The sequence below is a fragment of the Carlito syrichta genome, unplaced genomic scaffold (assembly GCF_000164805.1).
Source record: "Carlito syrichta isolate Samal-C Ts95f unplaced genomic scaffold, Tarsius_syrichta-2.0.1 Scaffold309827, whole genome shotgun sequence".
Taxonomy (NCBI): Eukaryota; Metazoa; Chordata; class Mammalia; order Primates; family Tarsiidae; genus Carlito; species Carlito syrichta.
This window is the reverse complement of record NW_007253923.1, coordinates 148,183-168,666: the sequence shown is the minus strand read 5'-3', so window position 1 is coordinate 168,666 and position 20,484 is coordinate 148,183. Positions and strand designations below refer to the sequence as shown.

General features: G+C 46.4%; 1 protein-coding gene across 2 annotated transcripts in view; it reads left to right on the top strand.

The window, feature by feature from the left end:
• The window catches only part of FAM78B (family with sequence similarity 78 member B), a 91,892-nt gene that overhangs the window by 69,351 nt on the left and 2,057 nt on the right, over positions 1 to 20,484 (top strand). The window contains exon 2 of one of the 2 annotated variants that reach the window (XM_008067947.2): positions 10,173 to 11,088. In XM_008067947.2, coding sequence (XP_008066138.1) covers positions 10,173 to 10,695 — 523 coding nt within the window. In that variant the 3' untranslated portion in view covers positions 10,696 to 11,088. Of the gene's footprint in view, positions 1 to 10,172; positions 11,633 to 20,484 lie in introns of those variants that run through there. The other variant, XM_021717520.1, reaches the window with a different exon arrangement.

Here is a 20,484-nt window from a genome sequence, read left to right as displayed (position 1 = left end):
AGCAAGTGATGGCCATGGAGTTAGAAGGAACAAAGTCTGGCCATCTTTTGGAGACCAAGTGGAGAAATGTATGGAGAGATGTATGGAGTGGACCTTGGTGGCATGGCGGGGGACAGGCAAGGGCTTGACGCTCTGCTTCCTTCTCCACCTAGAATGCAGCCCGCACTGAGTCCCTCATTCTTTGAGGTCCTACTCCAGCCCACTTCCCTAGGAGGTCTCCTTGATCTCCACCCCTGTCCCCAGTCCCTCTGCTTCCTCTTACTGCCCACAGAGCCTGGGCATGAGCAGGGCTTCACTCCTTGGGAGGAGCGTTTGACCTGTCACCTTGGGTAGGCTGTGAGCTCCTTGAGGATTAGGAACAGACTCCACTGGGCTGGCACAAGGCCTGTGCCTGGTAAGGAGCCGGAAGGTCTTGCTGCATGGTCAGCAAACATGACTCTCAGGAGAGACATGGCCTGGGTCTGTATACTGTCCTGCAGGCGTGAGTAAGCCTTCTCCTATAAGGCTGCCCAGTTGCTTGTGGGTAAAGGCGCCTTGCTCCAAGAAGCTCAGAATCGGAGTTGGAAGTAAATTATGCTCAGACATGAGCCAGAAAAGTAGACACCAACCCAAGACCTCAGGGCTGTCAAGTAGAAACAAGTCAGCAGCGGCCTCTGGGAACCCCGCCAGGACAGCTTAGAGGGCACAAGACAAGCTGACCTCCACGTGGGGAAGGTTAAACACATCGTGAGACAGCTTCTCCAGTGCCAGAGAAACTCAGTCCAAACAGAACTCGAGATGGGTGATGGCAACATGGAACCTCTCCCAGAACGAATGACTTTTGGTAAACACTGGAAATGATCTTTCCTGCAATGGGGAAAAAAAAAAGTCTCTCCATGTGCCAAAAAGCAAAGGATGTGGTCAGAAAGGAAGGGGGCGGAGAGAGTGGTGGGAGGGGAATATTTACAGGATTCTCGGAGTCTTGACATAAACAGTGCAGAATGAGGAAAGGCCTAATTTTAAAACTTACTCTGTAATCATGATGCAGACCATCTGAGAATCAGGATGCGTGCCAGAGACAGGCCTGGGAATTGGTGTCTGGGGTCCACGTGGCTACCCAGGTGACAGGGCCTGGCTTAGCGCACCTCCCACCCAGCACTTTCCTGGGCCTGGAGCCCGCCCAAACCCTGCCCCCTGCCTCCTCTCTCTTCACTGCACCACGTGGACTGTTTTCCAGCTCCTCTCATGGAGAGAGTGGGAGGAGAGAAAGGTACTGTCCAGTCAGAAATGACTCTGAGCAGGACATGCACTCGCAAGGGGCACGTGGCTTCTCTCAGTGGTAGATGGAGAGAAGCCTGAATGCTTGATGTGGTGTTCTCTTTAACTAGACTTTCCACATACCCATAGTAGCTCCTTTAGCCATAACAATGAAGAGAGAAGGTAGGACCTCTTTTCCCACCCTCTAAGTGCAGTAAAGTTAACACAGCAGCCAGGATTCCTTTAAGGAGTAGGCTCAAGACCCTCAGAACAATGCCTTGTGTCCAGGAAGTTACAAGCAAGCTGTCAGCAGGGTGATTTTATCAGAACTGATACCCAGCCTCAGAACTAGAGTCAGATCTGGGAGGTCCCCTGCTGTGCCTGCATTAACCCTTTAGTTGATGAATTTTGGAGAGGTTAGGGTACTGAGGAGGAACCTGGGGAGCCAGGGAGCAGGCATCGTGGGGGAAAGGGAGGGGCTGTTTAGCAGTTGTTCCAAACTGTTTCAATATTTTAGCAACTGGTATGGCCTGACATGGATGGTATTAGCAGCATATCTCGTATCCTCCATGACTTTTATTTTTCAGAGCTTTTAGACCATTAATTTAGTACTAGGGAGGCATCATGAGAAAGCATGTACCTTAGAATCAGATTTGGGGTTCACAAGTTCTGTCCTTGAGCAAGTTCCTTACCAAGGAATGGAAAGTGAAATGATGCCAGCCTCAGGCAACTGATGGGCAAATGGGATGTGGTGCTGGTTAGGAGAGTGCTTTGTGAATGTTAAGACTAAACAGTTGTGAGGGAAAACAAATATCACAAGAAAAAGTTCCAGTCGGAACTGTCCAGGGTCCCAGAGCCACGCACCCAGATCTCCCAGCTCCACCTATTCCTAACGTCTATAGACTCCAGGACAGGCATAGAAAGCCCTGGGTGCCATGTTTCTCAGTATCTAAAAGTTACAGGTCAAACTAACAGGGTACTGTTAGTACTAACCAAATAAGTTCTGTCTTCCTACGTAGACAAATACCTTTACAACCACTTGAAGGCTAGGTTCAAATTTGGAATTCTTGGACCCTTCAAAGTTCTGTGCTCAAATGTAGCAGCATAGAAACTGTCACCTCTCAGTCTGTGACCCCACCCATTTCTCCTTCACTCCCCCCTGGTTCTGTGCCATATTGAGAGACGTGCCATCACACATATGCCTGTGGACATCCAACGCATGTGCCCAACCTCTGCATGTCCCCGACAAACAGCTGCCCTTGGGCCCAAGGGCACTGGAGTGGACTACCCTTGGAAGACAGATCAGGGAAAAGACCTGTGTAGACCCTGGAGGCAAGTTTAGGGCCATTTGGGCTAGGAATGGGATACCTCAGAAACCCAGAGGGTGGTCTGGAAGGAGGGGCGCATCCTCTCAGTCCCATAGACTCCTTGCCCATTGTGGAAGGACATGGCCAGAAGATACCAGAGTGGGGTGCTTAAAAGTGTAGACCAGGCCAGGCCATCTCTCACCTGGGTCTAAGCAGATTCCAGATCTCAGATCTCAGATCCTGCCCTAGAAGTTCTCCAGGCTTGAAACCATTGGTCCTCCATGGGTGGGTCCCCTGACTTCCATCCCATCAGGGAACATCAGTATCAGTAAAGTCCCTGCTCATCTGCCCACTCCCTTTCTCCCAGCATGCTACTGCCATCACCTCCCCACCCCTCACCCCCAATGACTGCAGGGCTGCAGGGGAACAGAGAGGGCTTTTAGAGAAGTTGCCCTGCCTCCCAAGGGCACTGGGAGAACTGTCTAGATATGGGTGGAGTCTTGGCTTTAAGCCAGGGACTGCTTATTTGAATGAATTGTTTAACATGAGCTTATTTGATTGAGATTTGCCTCTTTCTTTAAAAATGGGATGCAGAAAGCATGAAGGTTGCAGTAATCGATGTTTTCATTATTAGGCCCATTGGCAAGTTCATTAGCTGTGAGCTTTGGGTCAATGGCTGATTGTCTAAAGCAAAAACATTGTGTTTATCACAGTGAGTAGGAGGGTTGTAGGAAAAGGAAGGGAATGAGATAACTAATATTGACATAGTATGTCGTAGTTTACAGAGCATTTACTCATACATCATCTCTTCATTTGATCCCTGTAATAGCTCTGAGACCTGGAGTTATGTTTCTTTCCATTTTACACATGAGGAACCTGCGGCTGGCAGGAGTGACTCACCTGAGGTCAACCGGCTCTTAATTTGGGACAGACACCTAAGGCTCCTGAAGGCAGGCTTTGTACTTCTCTCTTCACCACCCCCAAAGACTTCAAGGCAGGAGGGATGAAATTAAGAGCTCAGAAGCGCTCTTCCCACAAACATGTTGCAGTAGAAGGGCAGGTTTTGCAGTCGCAGACAACTGGCTTCAAATCCCAGGACTGCCCCTTCCCATCTAGGTGACTCTGGACAAGGTACTCTGAGCTTCTTTTCCTTGTGTATGAACAGAGCAGAGTAATCCCTGCCTCACAAGGTTACTGTCAAGTGCTTGCACATGGAAGGGTTCAAGGACTGTTTGTTTCTTCCAGCCGTGTCCTCGTCTCTGTTATTAACACCTGAACTTAAATGGCATTTACTTTATGCCACACACCATTCATTATCTCATTTAATGGTTTCACCAAGTACATCAAGCAAGTACTATTATCATCCCTGTTTTATAGATAGGGAACCTGGTACAGAATGGGCCAGTACCTTGCGTGAGTTCACACAGCTTGTAAGTGGTAGCACCAGGTTTGCAGGCCTCGGCATTCTGGCTCCAGAATGCTGCTTTCGACCATGATGCGTGACCAGCTCTTTACTTGATCTTGTTGTCTGTCATTACCCACCTTTTTAAAGGAGGACCTGAACTCTCCATCTTTTTCTTCTGCCGTCCATTCCCCCCATAACCCCTTCCAGAACATCTTTCACTAGCATAGCTTCACTACTCTCTTGATAAGCAACAACTGGCATGACTTTTTCTTAAACCTACTCTGTTGGATTTGTTTCTGTGGCTTTTGGACACTGCTGACTCCCTGAAGTTCTCTCGACTTTGGAAACTAGTTCTCCCTTTTTGCTGGCGATGCCTTTACTTTTCAGACTCCTCTTTGTCTCTGGTTATCAAAATAATGAGCCTCTTATAAGAGCTCTCTGCCAACCACAAAGATCTCACCCCTCCCTGTCCTATCAGCTGACCTCTCTGTGCAGATGGTTGCCAGATTTACATCTCTAGCCCTGACTTTCTTCTCAGCTCTCGACCCAACTTCACAACTCCCTTATAGACACGGCATCCACCTGTCTAGTCAACTCCACGAAAGCAGCAGTATCCAAACTGAGGCAAGGGAGGAAGCCTTGCAGATATCCGAGGGAAGAATGCTCCAGGTAAAATGAATAGCAAGTGCAAAGGCCCTGGGGCGGGAGTTTATTTGACATGTTCAATTAACAGCTAGAAAGGGCAAGAGGGAGAGAAAAGGAGATGAGGTCAGAGAAGAAATGGGGAATCAGATCATGTAGTGCCACATAGGCCATTTTAACTAGCTGGACTTTTCCCGAGGGGTGTAGGAGGCATGGAAACATTTTGAGCAGAGGGGTAACACCATTTTGCATGTGTTTAGCAAGATCGCTGTAATCACCATGTTGAAAATAGACTGGAGCGGCAGAGAGGAGGTATTAGCAAGGAACCAGTTAGGAGACTATTAAGCTATTACAGTAATCCAGGAGAGACGAGCCTACCATCGACCAGGGTTGTGGTGATGGAGGTGGTGGGAAGATGCTGAATTCTCAATAGATTTTTATGGCATCAATAGGATTTGCTGATATGTATGTAGAATGTGAGAAGTGACTCCAGAGTTTCTGGCCATTGGGCAGGTATGTGGATCTGGAGCTCAAGGGAGCAATCCAGGCAGGAGATATAAATTTGGAAGTTGTCACAGTGCAGATGGTATTTGAAATCATGAGACTGGGTGAGATCACCAAGGAAATGCAAATAGCTGGAAAAGAGAAGAGGACCAAAGACTGAGCCCTGGAGTCTTCCAATGTTGAAGGGCTGAGAGCTGAGGCAGAACCAGCCAAGGAGACTGAGAAAGTGAGATACAAGGTGAAACAAGATTAGTGAGCATGTACCACGTCACAGACACCATGTCCTGGGTGAGAGAGACAGAGACAAACATGGCTTCATCCTCATACTCTAACAGAGAAGTCAGGGGCTTTGCACCCTGGATCTCACCGTGGGTTGGTCCAGGGATGGGTGTAGAATGCCAATGACAGAGATCACAACTGTGTTACTTCTGTGAATGACTACATACACACATACACATCAGCCATCTTGACTCTTCTTTGTGATTGCTTTATCTGCTCTTTTGTCTCTAACAGGCAGGTTGGTTACCAGGCCCCAGAGAATCTCCCTTTGTAGTGTCTGTGATATGTAGCACCTCGTGTCCATTCCCTCAGCCTCCAGCCTAGATGAAAGCCATATAAAGATCACTTAGAGTGTTGCAAAAGCTCCAAAACATCCTGGTTCTCTCCCTTTAGCCTTCAGATTACACTCTTTACATTACTCTTCTTCCTGGTAATTCACTCTCCTGAACAAAAGTCCCACCACCTATAGGATGAAACCCAAGTGCCCAAGCCTGTTAGCAAAGGCACTCCACAGGGTGACATCACTCCGCCCACCTAGCAGTGTCTGTGCTCTCTCCAAGTGTTCTCTATTGTGTTTCCTGGACTTGCTTGATGTCACACTTTGGCCCATGATGGAGCCTCCCACTTGGAAATGCCTGTCCTTATTCTCAACTGCATGTTCATACCACATTTCCTCCACAAAGCTTCCCCCTGCTATAGCCCATATGAATGACCACGTCTCTCAATTCCTGTATCTTTTAGAGTCCATACCGCTCATTTTTGTATGTAGATGCATGATGATATGAAGAGTCACTAAAATACATTCGTATTCATTCACTTAAGCATGGCTTGCCCCCTCCTTTTAGCGATAAATAACTCTCAATACAAGGCATAGATAGTACAATTCTAATAGGTTTTCAATGAATGGTTGATGTTAGATTTTTTTAAAACATGAGTGAAGATATAAAACATAAAACTGTGACAAACACTTTGTTGTATACAAGTTCTACCAAGCTCCAGGTATACAGGCATAAAAATGACTCAAATACAATATTTATTCCTTCAGGAAAGATGTATTAAGTTTTATGTGCCAGCAATGTGCTAGATACAAGCGATTCAAAAATAAGTCACAATCCCAAGTCTCAAGAAAACCATGATCTAGTGGGGAAGACAGACACGTAAACAGTTATAATATAATCTGGCACCTGTAGATCTTGGTATATCCGTGGGTGCATAGAAGAGAAGGCTTCCTGGAGGAGGTGATACATGATGATTCTCAGAGCCTGAGTAGTTAGATACAATGAAGCATCAATAGGAGGAAGAGCAGTGTAGGCAGAGGCACAGCATGAGCACAGGGCAGAGATGAGAAACAGATGGTGTGTGGGGATGGGAATGGGGAGGTCAGGTCATAGACAGCCATATATGTCCTGTTAAGGAACTCGATCTTTACCCTGTGGCTGATGCCATCATGTCTGTGTTGAAAAGCCTTGGAAGAGTTTTATGTGGAGAAGCGGCATGTTTAGAATGGCATATTTGAACACTTGTGTAACCTAAAAATTGGATTTGAGAGGGACCAGAATTAGATGCAGAGAGACCAGTATGGGCTGTGACAGTAGACCAGGTAAGAGATGCTGAGGATTAAGTGAGGGCAGTGAGAGTTTGATGGAAAAGAAGATAAATTCAAGCATCACTTGTGGGACAACATTCACAGGCTGCAGTGACACAGCAACTGTGGCAGTCTAGGTGGGGAGGTGGGAAGAGCCAAAGATCACCCTCGCTTCAGGCCTGAAAGATTGGGTGGGCAGTGGGTCACCCTCTGCAGCAGAGACAGAACAAGAGGGCCTAGTTTATGGTGGAAATAATGAGTTCTGTTTGGGCTATGTGGAATCTGAAGTGCTTCCAGCATCTCATTTAAAATAGACCCCTTAAACAGTCATTGATCTTTTGCTCTTAGAATTTTTCAGCGGCTTCTCAGAAAACCATGGATAAATCTCCCATTACCAGCTATATAAACCAGTCTTGCATTTTATAGGCATACCTCCCTTTTGGGGAGTGGGGGAAGAGAGAGAAAGCGGGGGAAGAGGAAGGTAGGTTGCTGCTTTAGGGTACACATGTATCTGTTTTTCATAAAATAAAAATTTGATACTTTTCAAATAGAAAGTCACTTCCTATTCACTAGACTTAAGTTATAATGAATTTTAGCTATTTTCGAAATCAAACCATCCCTTAATGATGTTGTCCTAGGGTCCCTGGGGCTGTGAAAGAGAGTATGCCTTGGGCCCAGGGGATTTCCAAAAACACAGTCACAGAAGTGACAGCAGTGTGAATGCAACTCATTATGTAGCCTCCAAGGTCACTATGTTCAGTGGCTAAACGCGGCCAGATGTCTTTGTTCTGATGTGATGTTTAAGAAGCCTGTTGCATTTCTCTATTCCAGAGAATCCTTCAAGAAGAGGATCTATTCTTTCTTTCCTGAGACAGACACAAGGGTGTTCCTTTATTGTATTATTTCTGTTGTTCAGACCTGGGAGCAAACTAAGTTTTATGATTTGTCTTACAAGACTGACCTGTAGACCCTAGGCTTAAGTCTCTGCTCAGATAGCTCTGGGCAGGAAACCTGGGACAAAAATATGAACGTGGTGTCTCTATAGACAAAAAGATACTGAATTAATCAGCCAGATAGCCAGTACTGAGAAGGACAGTGTCACAACAGAATAAAAAGTACATCCACTCAAAACCAAAGTCTCCAGGCAGTACTCCACAGTTAGCACACTGCCTAGGATAGGAGTGGAAGGACAGTCTGCCATTGCTGGGAACGCCCATCCTCTGGTCCCACAGAGGAGCCCAAAGGCCAGTAGAGACTGGTCACAAACAAAATGAAAAACAGGATTTAGGCAACCCAGAATATAAATGTGTGGTGACTGAATAATTTTCTTAGCCCTTTGATGGGGGCATAGAACTGACTCTAGTATGGCCATTTTGTGAACCCAGTGAACAGAATGGTTCTCTACCCAACCTTGTATTCCACTCAAACATAACATACTCCCTTTTGTACAGTAAGAAATGGCTATAGAATTACCAGGGAGCTCCTACCACAGCTGCAATAGCATATATAGCAAAATGAACTCTCCCTGACTTTGTACATCAGGTCAATTCCTACTACTTAGTGTCTGCCAACCATGATACACTGCAATTATTCCCAGCAGTTATCAAGGGCATGGAGACAAGAGAAAAGGCTCTTGCAGCTGTGGGCTCACCTCTCCCCAGGCAGCCAGGCTCTCCCTTACTTCATGCTGGGGCTGACTGCCACAGGAGGTGTGATAGAGGGCCAGCAGGAGGCAGTGGTTAGTGTCTCCATGTCCCCATCTGACCCTAAGGGATGCTGAGATACTACCCACATCAGCTTGACAATGCAACTCCCTTTTAGACCACTGTAGGATCTTGTCCCTTCATAGGAGGAAGAACTTCATATCAAACAAGGCCACTGCCTCTCAGCTGATGAACAAAGCAATCTCATTTCTTTCTGATTATTAAATTCTAATGCATTATTCTCAAGCATCATCCCTGGTCCCAGATTTAGAGATGGAGAGAATGCATAGCCAGGCCCTGCTGACTAAACTCCTTCCCTTCTTAGGGTCCAGTCCAGCTCATCATGGCTGCTCTGGGCACTGCTTGAAAATTGGACTGCCTGAGTCCCCTCCACATGGGCTTCCTCCAGCACCACGTAAGGGTACTTCAGGAGGCAGGATGATGTTGTGCTCAGAAGCATGCACTTGGGAGTCAGGCACCTAACTCCCAGCTCCAGCCCTTGCCATCTGTAAGACCCTTGACATGTACCCTAACACCTTGAAGCCTCCATCCCCTCATCTGTAAAATGGAAATAGAAATTCATTTATCTTGTGGAACGTTTTGAACATTAACTGAGATAGCATAGAGTACTTAGCACAGTGATTAGAGTAGAGTAAGTACCAGGTGTTATTATTGTTGTTAATAATAGTATTAACAACAACCATGTCAGGGAAGAGAGACATGAGTTTCTCCTTCTGTACAAAGTCAGAAGCAGCCGTGAGGAGTAGGTAGGTGTCAGAATGGCAAGTTTGCAAAACTAAACCGTGAGGTTTCCAGGCTGAACGGGAAGGCAATGGGAGAGCCACACATTCGACACTGCACAGACCAGCCTAAAGTACAACTTTCACATTTAAGTGCCTTCCAGAAAGTGCCCATTGTTTCCTTGCATTCCCGTTTTCCATGTCTGTTTTCTAAGTATGGATTTGCTCATAGCTAGAATTTAAACACTTTTTGTTAAGTAGAAGTTCTATGACTGTGATTTTCTGAGAAGATAGTATAACCTTAAACTTCACCTCCTTTTGCCCTCCTTTTGCCCTCCTTTCCACATGTACTCTTTGATGTACTCTTTCCAAGTACATCAGATTCCAGCCACCATCTCTTCCCAACAAGCAAAACTCATACACTTCCAAGAAAGTCGTTCTTGCCGTGGAATGTCCCTAAACTGCTGACTACCATCATCCCCACGAGTTGATATCCCTCAGTAGTCTCACAACTGTCTCTTTGAGCTTCCTGCTCTCAGTTGGGTCAGTCATGGTTTTATTTAACTTGTTTTGGCATTGCTTTGTTATTTTTGTTTTTGTGTGTTCTTATTTAATCCTGAAACAGCACAGCCTAGAACTTTTTGACCTGAATCCCTCTGAACTTCCCATTTTGCCTGAGTCGACTATGTGAGTAAGTGGTGGGCACTTCTCCAGCTTTTGAAAAATTCATTCAGCCTCTCCTTTTCTTGTGCATCTCTTCTGCCTTGCCAGGTCAAGCTGGGAACTGCCCGACTTGAGGGAAGGGAGAGTAAAAGCCATCAGTGACTCAGATGGGGTGAGCTACCCTTGGTACGGGAACACCACAGAAACTGTGACCCTGGTTGGCCCCACCAACAAGATCTCCAGGTTCTCCGTCAGCATGAATGACAACTTCTACCCCAGTGTGACGTGGGCGGTGCCTGTGAGTGACAGCAACGTGCCGCTGCTCACGAGAATCAAGAGGGACCAAAGTTTCACCACCTGGCTGGTGGCCATGAACACCACCACAAAGGAGAAGATCATTCTGCAGACCATCAAGTGGAGGATGAGGGTGGACATTGAGGTGGACCCTCTTCAGCTATTGGGACAACGGGCGCGGCTGGTGGGCAGGACTCAGCAGGAGCAGCCCCGTATTCTGAGCCGGATGGAGCCCATCCCCCCCAACGCACTAGTGAAACCCAATGCCAACGATGCCCAGGTCCTCATGTGGAGGCCCAAGCGGGGGCCACCTCTGGTGGTGATCCCTCCTAAGTAGAAGGAGACTGGCCTGACACACCGCCGAGACACGCAGTGAAGGTGCCAGGGGTGGCAGGAGCCAAACTGAGTTTCTGAGCCAAAGCAGACCTCTCGGTCTGCCAGCCTTTGCAGCCACTTGTGAAGAGTAGGGCTGCTCCTTGGGTGGTAGACCCATAATCCTTAGGAAAAGTCCCTTCCTCCTGGAATAAAGAAATCACTGGTTTGACAGACTTGCTGTGATTACCATGCAAGTAGCCATATTTTGGAGCTGAGCAGGAGGATTCTTTTATCTGAACTATTGACCATTTCTTTCCTGTGAGACGCAGGGGATGGAAACAAAATTAAACCGTGCCTGTGGCAAATGCTGCTTCCCAACCAGTTAGAAGTGGGAGTGAAAACATCCACATCAGGTGTTCGTAAGACAGACAGTCCTGCTGTCTGACTGGAGGGTGCTGGGAAATGGGTGGTGAAAGGATGGGGTAATGGGAAGAGGGAAGAGTCAGATGTTACTATCATTCAATACCTGTGCATTTATTAGTTGATGTCAGATCATCAACACATTAGCTGGAATGAATGGAACACTTAGGAAACTGGAGAAATGGTATTTGTACCGTGGGGTTAGGGTTGGGGAAATCTTGGAACTGTCCGAGGTGCTTACATGAACTAACAGGTGGGAACTCTTCTTTAGTTCCATCTTCCCACCTCTTTCCAAAAAAGATCGCTTATTCCCAGTATTTTTAATCACAGCATTTGGATACGTAATTCCCATATTCTGTAGTAGCTGTGATACTTGGGGCCTTCATCATGTTTTAGTGAAATCCAAACTGTGTTTTTGTTTACAGCTGCTTATTCTCTTCCCGTCACCAGCATGAAATTTATTTTTTTTTAAGTTATAATCCATGAATCCATGTAGGGCCTCAAGAACATTTCGACAAAGAAGAGAAGTATTTTTATTCCTTTTCCTTTTAGTTTCTGAATGATTTGAACACAGATAATGCACATGTGTATGCATGTACACACACATGTGCATGCATGCACACACTCCAGGATACATATAGCATAATTACTAGCAGTGCCTGCAAATATACCTGTAGTCTTTGTGCATATTGGTATACCATGCATATTGTGTGTGTGTGTGTGTGTGTGTGTGTGTGAACTGTGTTTACATCTTTAGCTGCCTGAGCATTTGTGAGAAAGTGCTTCACATAGCTTCAATTCAGAGCTCTTTAATAAAAATCTGAACTGAGATTCAACCAATAAAGGTGAGAGGCCAGGTTTTCTTTAGTCAAGCTAATATAAAACTTGTTAAAGAGTTTCCAGTCTTTACGATGAGGATTTTTGCAACTCTTCTAGTGTGAGTCACTCCCCCACAAAGGAGTTTTTTCCTTTATCTTTATCTAATGCTAAACATGATATAGATATGTGTGTGTGTGTGTGTGTGTGTATCAACTTAATATATATATGGTTCCTTGTTCAACGCCCCCCCATGCAAATTAATTATAAAATTCTCACAATATCATTGTAGATTCAATGAGTAGACACTGCTAGCTTAAGTCCGGAGGTGAGAGAGTAAGGCTCAGAGCAATTATTGCAATCTTATGATTGACTCCAAAGGCCTGACTCTTACCACTGTTTGGGGATAGAGAATAAAAAGCAGGATGACTTGTTTATTACTTATATTAAAAAATGCGATTTAGTCTAATTTATTTCAGGTTCTAGACTCAGGGAATGGTACTTATTTACATAAAAGTGCTCACAAATCCACTCCAAGTTAGATAGTGTTAACCTCATACCCCAAACATCAGCTACTGTCTTATAGATTAGTTATTGATGGCAAGTTATGTTTTTAACAGCAAATTAATAACACATCAGTTACTCACCGAAGGCCTGGAGACACTCTGTTTAGAAATAATTCAGCTGTTGCATTTGGAATTCTCTGTCCCTTTCCATGCTTCCTTGTTTCTTATGGGAGCGGTAGCCCCAAAGAGCTCCAGGGCTGAAGAATGAAACTGCTTATTTCCCACACTGATGTTACAAACAGAATCTCTCCCTCATATTGAATTAGATGCCACTTTTAGGGGATTCTGGGGAGTGAATACTGATCCTGGAATCCATCCATGTGCCCCCACTTTAAGAAAACCTGATACTTAAAAAATCCAAAGTTGTAGTGAACAACATATTAATGAGAAAGAATTTACATTACAAAATTCTATATGAGATTTCTGTTTTCAAATTCCCCTAGCCCATTAAAATAGGGTATGACTTATACAATTATATTTACACATGACAACTTTTTCTAAGGGCATATCTGTCTTTATAAAGCAAAGTGTAACATACTTAGCTAGATTTGTTCCCCCGAAAAATCACTCTTTTCAGCATTTTAAAAGAAATTACCCCAAGGAAGTTTTCTGGAAGATCATGTAATGACAAAATGAGCAAAATAAATGGGAAGGGGCTTATAAAAATTCAAAGCACTATGCAAATGTACATGATGATCATCAAGGATAGAGTTTTGTGAACTCTACAGTAGGGTCTGTCAATTCTGAGATCAGCCTGGCAGAAAGCTCTGTTGCCCTGTAGCCAATTGTTGTAAAGCTATTGTTGTTTTACAAGGAAATGACCCCTTTTCTTCTTGTGATTTGTGGATCATTACTGTTCAGCTTAGTCAGGATATTGCCAAATGAAAAGCTCTCTTATAAGAGAGAATTCACCTTGAAATCTCCATTGGGGTTATCTCCATTTTCCCATCCAGCCTTCCTCCCCCTCAAAGTGCCTGGGTCAGATGCCAGATGCCATCTGTTTAAAGGGGCTTATTTAGTGCCTTGATTAAGTTTTATTTGGAGTAGTCTTAGGATTATATTTGAGTTCTACACACACAGACACACACGCACACAGAGAGAGAGAGAGAGAGAGAGAGAGAGAGAGAGATGTGTGTGTGTGTGTGTGTGTGTGTGTGTGTGTGTGTGTGTGTGTGTGTGTTTCTTGGCAGCACAAGAGTTTTGAATTCCTGTGTAGAAAAAAGCATTTTATCAGGTCTAAGATTTTTAAATCCAGTCACCTCTCAGATCTTCTAGTCCATGATCTCAAAGGAAATTGAGGCCCAGTTAAATTAGGTCACCTATTCAGGGTCACATCCCTAACCAGCAGAAGAGCCAAGAGAAAGCCTCAGGTCTCCTGATACCCTGAGCCTCATCTCACAGCAAGGTCACACTTACTTAGGACTCACACCCTCTTCTTGTTTCCAACAAAACAATGTCATCATTCCCTGAACCATTCATTTACAAACCAATTGGTCTAAAAACTAGAGACAAGTGGACCCATCCTTTAAAGAACAAGGGAACATTCTTGTTACTATTGTGTTAATAAAAAAAAAAGAATGTTCCAGATTTCCTTTTTTCTGCGAGAGCTGCTTTGAGGTTTTGCCCTTCACCTGGGCTCTTTGCTGCATGCATTTTTCATTCTTGGGTCATTGCTGTGGCCCACAGCATGCAGGAAGGCTGGAGGCTAATCCTCTGCCTGCCTCCCGTTCAGCAGGCCTTTTAACACCTCCCTCTCTGCCTTGCTGGAATGATGTCTCATAGGTCAAAATCGTGTTCCAAGCAGCAGTTCTGAGCAGTAGAAGAATGATGATTGATAGCGTATTTTTACAAAAGGCTTCCACATGTATTGTCCCATCCTCAGTCTTCTGAGGAGTGTAATACTGTTGTTAGTGTTACTATTCCCTTTTACAGATAGCACATTGAGACCAAAGAGGTTAAGTGACATATCCATAAGCACACAGACAGAAAATGTCAGGAGCCAGGATTCACACAGAAGGCCCCGATTCCATGCCCTTCCACTATCCTATGTTGCCTTCTCAGCTGTCCCTGCCTCAAGAGTACAAAAGGAAAGGAAAGGAAGCAGAAAGCAAGTCACTTTCACCTACGCCGTCATGTAATCTCTATCCATCTATTAAGTGGACGTATTAAAAATAAGAGAACAGACCCCATTTTCTTATGCAGAGAAATCCTCAGGGAGGTCGGCCCAGAAGAATGCCTGACAGGGGCTGCAGTGTGGGTGAGCTAGCTGTCACTCATGGCTTTTAGCAGAGTCCTGGTAATTAGTGGAGTGGGAAAAATGCTCCCCTGGTCTCCGAATCCCTTAAGCGCCACAAGTACAAAAGCAGGGAGGAAAGCATGCGTCCCGCAGCTGAGGTCCCAGCTGAGCGAGGCCCTGCCACTGCAGGCCCTCAGCACAGCAGGAGCAGCCCGTGGGGCAGAGGCAGTGGAAACAATGGCTTTCCAAGCCCCGGTTGGCACATGGATTGTTCTTCTTGTTAGAACTGAGGGCACAATTAAACATTGCCCAAGCCAGCTCCCGACTGAGTTGCAAAGAAAGATGTAAATACACACACACACACACACACACACACACACACACACACACAGACCCACTACACTCACACACTCTTCAAACTGAAAAGAAAATTAATCAAAAACCCAATGAACGCCTGAACTCTATAATTAAGCCTAAATGATCCTTAGATAGGAAGGGAGCTGAGTGAGCAAGCTCTGTGCACACAGATATTTTTACCCCAGAGTCGTATTGCCATTAATTTCTTTTGAAATCTTGAGTACATCTGGTTCCAGTTTCCCTAGTAGGACATCTGCCTGTGGAGGGCCAATGGGATAGTGGCCAGTTCAGGGCCAGAGAACAGCCGAAGCTACTTGGTCATTCCAAACACTTTTATAGGAATACATCTGGGAGGTGGCGTGCCATGCCTTCCACCCAAGTCGACCATACTCCTCCCATGACAGATCCCCTCACCAGCTTCAGCCTTCCTAACACCTGTTTGATGTGTACGTGCCTTAGGTTACAAAGGGCTTTTATTCTCCTTTGTGTAGAGTGAAAAGTGTCTCTGTTCAAGATTGGAAATCTTTCTGTCATCGTTTTTGTTTTTGTTTGTTTGTGTGTTTGTTTTTGAATCAGAGTCTTACTCTGTTGCCTAGGTTAGAATGCAGTTGCACAATCATGGCTCACCTCAGCCTCGACCTCCTGGCCTCAGGTCTCCACCTCAGCCCTCTGAGTAGCTGGGACTACAGGTGCATGCCACTATACCCAGCTAATTTTTTGATACTGTGTAGAGATGAGATCTTGCTATGTTGCCCAGGCTGGTCTTGAACTCCTGGACTCAAGCAGTCCTCCTACCTCAGCTGCCCAAAGTGCTGGGATTACAAGCATGAGCTACCACACCCAGAAATCATTATTATCAATAACAACACCTCCCATTTGGTTAGTATGTTACAGTTTACATAGCACAGACATAAATGTCTTATCATTTTATTCTCAACAGTCTTGTAAGATTGGCATTTTATCCCCATTTTACAATGAGGAATTTGAAGCAGGAAGCTCAAATGACTTGTCCAAGGTCACACTCATTTAGTAGTGCCCTAAGCACTTGAACCCTGTCATCTGACTCCATACCTTTCCTCCATTTTCACAGAACATTTTCTCCCTAGTTAAATGTAAGTAGCCTTCTCTGCTGGTCCAGCCACTGATATCCCTCAGGCAGAGCTGATGAGGAGAAGAAATCTTTAAATGGCTGCCCTAGTTGATCCCTGGATGTACTTTAACTGGACAGAGTAAGCTCTACTGAGGAGTCCAAATGCAGGTGGCCCAGACTCTGGCCTTCCTGTGACTTCTCTCCTATCCCACAGTAGGAGGGAGCCCACTTGGGTGCTCTGAGTAGGAAGCCAGAGCCCAGGGCCTCAGCATGACTTGAGATCATCAGGATCCAGCTGGTAAGCTGAACTTGAGCAAATCACTTAATTTTCTGGGCTTTGGTTTCCTCCTCTGTTAGCTGAGATGCTAGTACATCTCAGTCAGAAAGACACAGTGGGATGACGTCTGAAAACACTCTAAAATGTCTGAAGTACTACCTGATGTAAGGTATTGTGACTTCAGTGGAATCCCAGGGCCTGAAGCTGGCTACAGACCCTCAGGTTCCATCTACATGGAAACCCAAAACCATCTCAAGAAAACCCATTCTTCCTGCCAAATGAGACCTGGCCTCTGTGGAGGGTGGTAGGCTCTGAGCACCCCCATCCCGTAGTCACCTTAGTTGTTCAAGGAGGCCTGAACTGTGGTGTCAAGGAAAGAATAGAGATGCCACACAGCCCTGCAGGAAGCAACTCTGGGAAGAATTTGTAGCTGGAGCTCTAAGAGGCCTTCTGGAAAGGAGATGAGACTGGAAGTCAGGTCTGGGTCAGACTTGAATTCCCAGCTCAATTCGCCAAGTTTAAACTCACTGAAGAAGCCAGCCAGACCCAGATGCATTTTTCCTGTTATGGGATTAGGCAAGAGATAGAGGGAGAAAAAAATTACACATTACACATACACATACACACACACATGTGTGTGTGCATGTGTGTGTGTATTCAAACCTTTATGTGGGTCTTTAGGGTCCTGCTGGGGTCCAATGCCCCATATCTTGGCTGGGACCTCACACTTTGGAGGTAGCATTTCAGATTTGACCATGTGGTACAAACAAAATAAGGAAATACTTCTTGCCCTGCAGCAGCCTAGGCTGTGGCACCACTGTGGAGGCATATTTGGTGATGGTCCCTCTCTCTGCACCTGCCTGTGGTGGCCCCATTCACCATAGCCACACCTGAACCAGCTACATAGTTTGCCTCAGGGTGGCTTCCCAGGGCCCCCCTGTCCCCACATCCCAAACTGTGCCTCTGTCCCAGGTGGGCCTGGGAGTAGTCCCTAAAAAACCTAGCCAGCCCTTTTCATCAGGACAAACGTGGAGCCAGCCCTCTGGGCAGCAGGCCATATGACCAGTAGGAGCCCTCTTCTGCCTCCAGGCTCACATTTGTCCTTGGCTAACCCAGAAAATGGGTTGATCCTTAAAACAGCTGAGTGCTGGGTCAGAAATGCCCAGGAGAAGGGAAAATCAATGTTTGGATGACAGCAATGAGGGGAAAGGGGAGAAACACAGAGCACTACCCAGCGCCACCCAGTCCTCACTGGGGACCGTGAGGGGCATGGACGGTGCCATGAAGTATTTGAAAGGTGATATAGCTGAGTCTAGCACTGGTCTCACACTGGCTGAGGGCCGGCGTTACTGGGAACAGGGAGGAATTAGAAAGTAGGGCAGGATGCTTGGGCCTGAGGCAGCCAAGCAAGCAAGGCACTGGGATGCAGGAAGTAAGAAGGCATTCACTCTCAGGGCCATGCACGCACCGATCCCATATGCCTGCGTGAGTGTGTGTCCTGGATACCTGGCTTGGCTCCCCCAACCCCAGCCCTGCTTCATGTCCATCCCCTACTTACTGCATTCTTTGAAAGAAGGTTGGACAGGAAAGATGTGGTGGGACCCCTCTAAATATTCATTTTGTCAACTAGGCTTGATAGGGGATGTCTCCTGCATGTCCATATGGAAGCTTGGGGAGCTGCTTACTATGGGTCACATATTGCAGAGTGCCCAGAACCTGGGGAAGCACCCACTTAGTCCTTGTCTCTATCCAATGCATCAGCCAATCTGTCGATGAGGGGACATGGCCTTCCCAGCCCAAGGGCTCTGTGAGGCCAGGTAAGGTGACAGGGCAGGACTGCTGCCGTGCACTTCAAGTTCTTCCAAGGAAAGACACCGGGGAAAACCTACAGCCACGTCAGGAAGTGCATAGGCACCGAGGATGAGAGAAACAGCTGGTTATCTCTCCATCTGCCCTCATCCCTTCACCCCACCCTTCAAGCCAATTAGAGTATTCTACACAGATGTGATCCAATGAAATGTTAATTGGAAAAATAACAGGAAAGATAATACATGCACTTCAGGCTGAGAACTATTTCATTAAACTGGGCTTTGAAAGCAAGACAGTCAATTAAATTATTTCCCACTTCACTCCCTCACATACCAGAAACTATGGAAAGCTATTACTTCTAATTAATTAGGAAAGAAAGAAAGACTTTGCACATGCATATCAGCTGAACAGGGACTGGGAAGCTCCCTCACCTACCTCTTTGTGTGTGTGCATGCACACGTGTGCTCACGCACGCATGCGCGCGCACACACACACACACACACACACACACACACACACACACACACACACACACGAGAACCATTGCTCAATTAAATGGTCTGCTATCAAAAGTTCCTCCAGCCCCAATCTGATGTCCTGGGAGATGCTCCCAAGATCTTGGAGCTGCGTTGAGCCTTAGATTTCTGTAAAATGGGAAGGACAAAGATATCGTGTGGGTTTATGAGTTTGGGAAACTCATTGCATTATGTGTGGTCTGTGTGTGATGGGCACTGCATAAATGATGTTATAAATGATCGCCAGTATTTGTTGAGAATTTGCTATGTGCTTGACGCTTCACAGATGTTTGTCTTCAGTCCCTGAGGTAGGTGCTCTTGTAATTGCCATTTTAGAGATGGAGAAACTGAGGCTTAGGTGGGTCGCTTGCTGTGACCTGCTCCTGAGCACTAAAAATGACTGAACCAGGATCTGAACTCAGGCCCTCTGAGGCATAGGTGTTACTTTTAACCACTAGGTTTTCCTGCTCTTATGATCACAGGGGCCCAGGGCACCCTGAAAGGAGTTGTTTCAGGGCATTCCATTCAGTTGTCATTGGATATCTTCTGTGTGCAAAGCTCTGTGCTGGGATCTGTTGTCAAATTCTGCAACTTCAAAGTCCACGAAGAGGTGGAGATCTGTGAACATCTCAGAATGTGGAAGAAAGTCCTGTTTCCATTGAAGCTCTGGTTTCGAAGGGACAGATTTTGTGTGTGAGTTTGAGGTCATGGACGCATGTAGAAACCAGAGGAAAATGATGAGCACCCTGTCTTCCAGACACCTGCTCAGTTGCTTCTTCCTCCCGCTTCCTATCTCTGTGCTTTCCACACCCTGGGAAGAGTTGGCTTTTATAAATGCAGAGTGATTGTGTCACTTTTGATTAAAAGTCTTAGGGCCAAAAAAAGTAAATTTTGCTGACCTCCTTGGGTGGCTGGAAAGGCAAAGTCAGAAGCCCTTAGCTTGGAAGGTCAGTTCTCTCCCATCCCAAACCTCCCTTCCCTGCGGATCTCTCCCTGCCTGTTGCTGCCTGGAGTGCTGTACTCCTCCACCTGGAGATCGGCTTCTCGTGCTTGTTGGCTCAGCCCAGAGCTGCTCACCGTTTGAAGCCGCCTCTGCCCGCCACCCCCTCCCCCGCCGGAATCCACTGTTCCTGGTTTGTGTTCCCATCCCATTCAGTTTATTGAATCAAAGTAAACGCTGGATGCTGAGAGACGCGCAGTTCCCCTCTTGTGCCCTTAGGTGGCAGTAGTGGCGCGGCGAGGCCGACCTGAGGCTGTGGGTCAGGGGAAGCCCAGAGGAAACCGGGCCTGCAGAGGGGAAGTGAGTCTGCTTCCCTCCTTTAACAGCTCTCTCTGCTCTGTTGCTAGTCCTAGACCCATGCCAGCTCTGGAGAGGTGGTGATGTCCATGACGTGTGTACAGATCATTTAGCCTCCTCTGGTGAGTGCGGTGATGGTTATGCACTGGCTGATGTGGAAGTCCAAAAAAGAGAACTGTTCGCCAAGCCTGGGTGGACACAGGAGATCTCAGAATACTTCCTGGAGGAGGATAGGCAGGAGGGATGGGTGGAGTTAGCCAGGCCAAGATGACAGGGAAGGGCTTTGCAGGGTACAGGAACAGCATGGGCAAGGTGTGGAGGCGGGAACATCTCAACTTGTTCTTTTTTTGTTTGTTTTTTTGGGGGGTTTTATTGAGTTGGAGTCTCTCTCGGTCACCCAGACTGGAGTGCAGTGGCCGCTCCCGGCC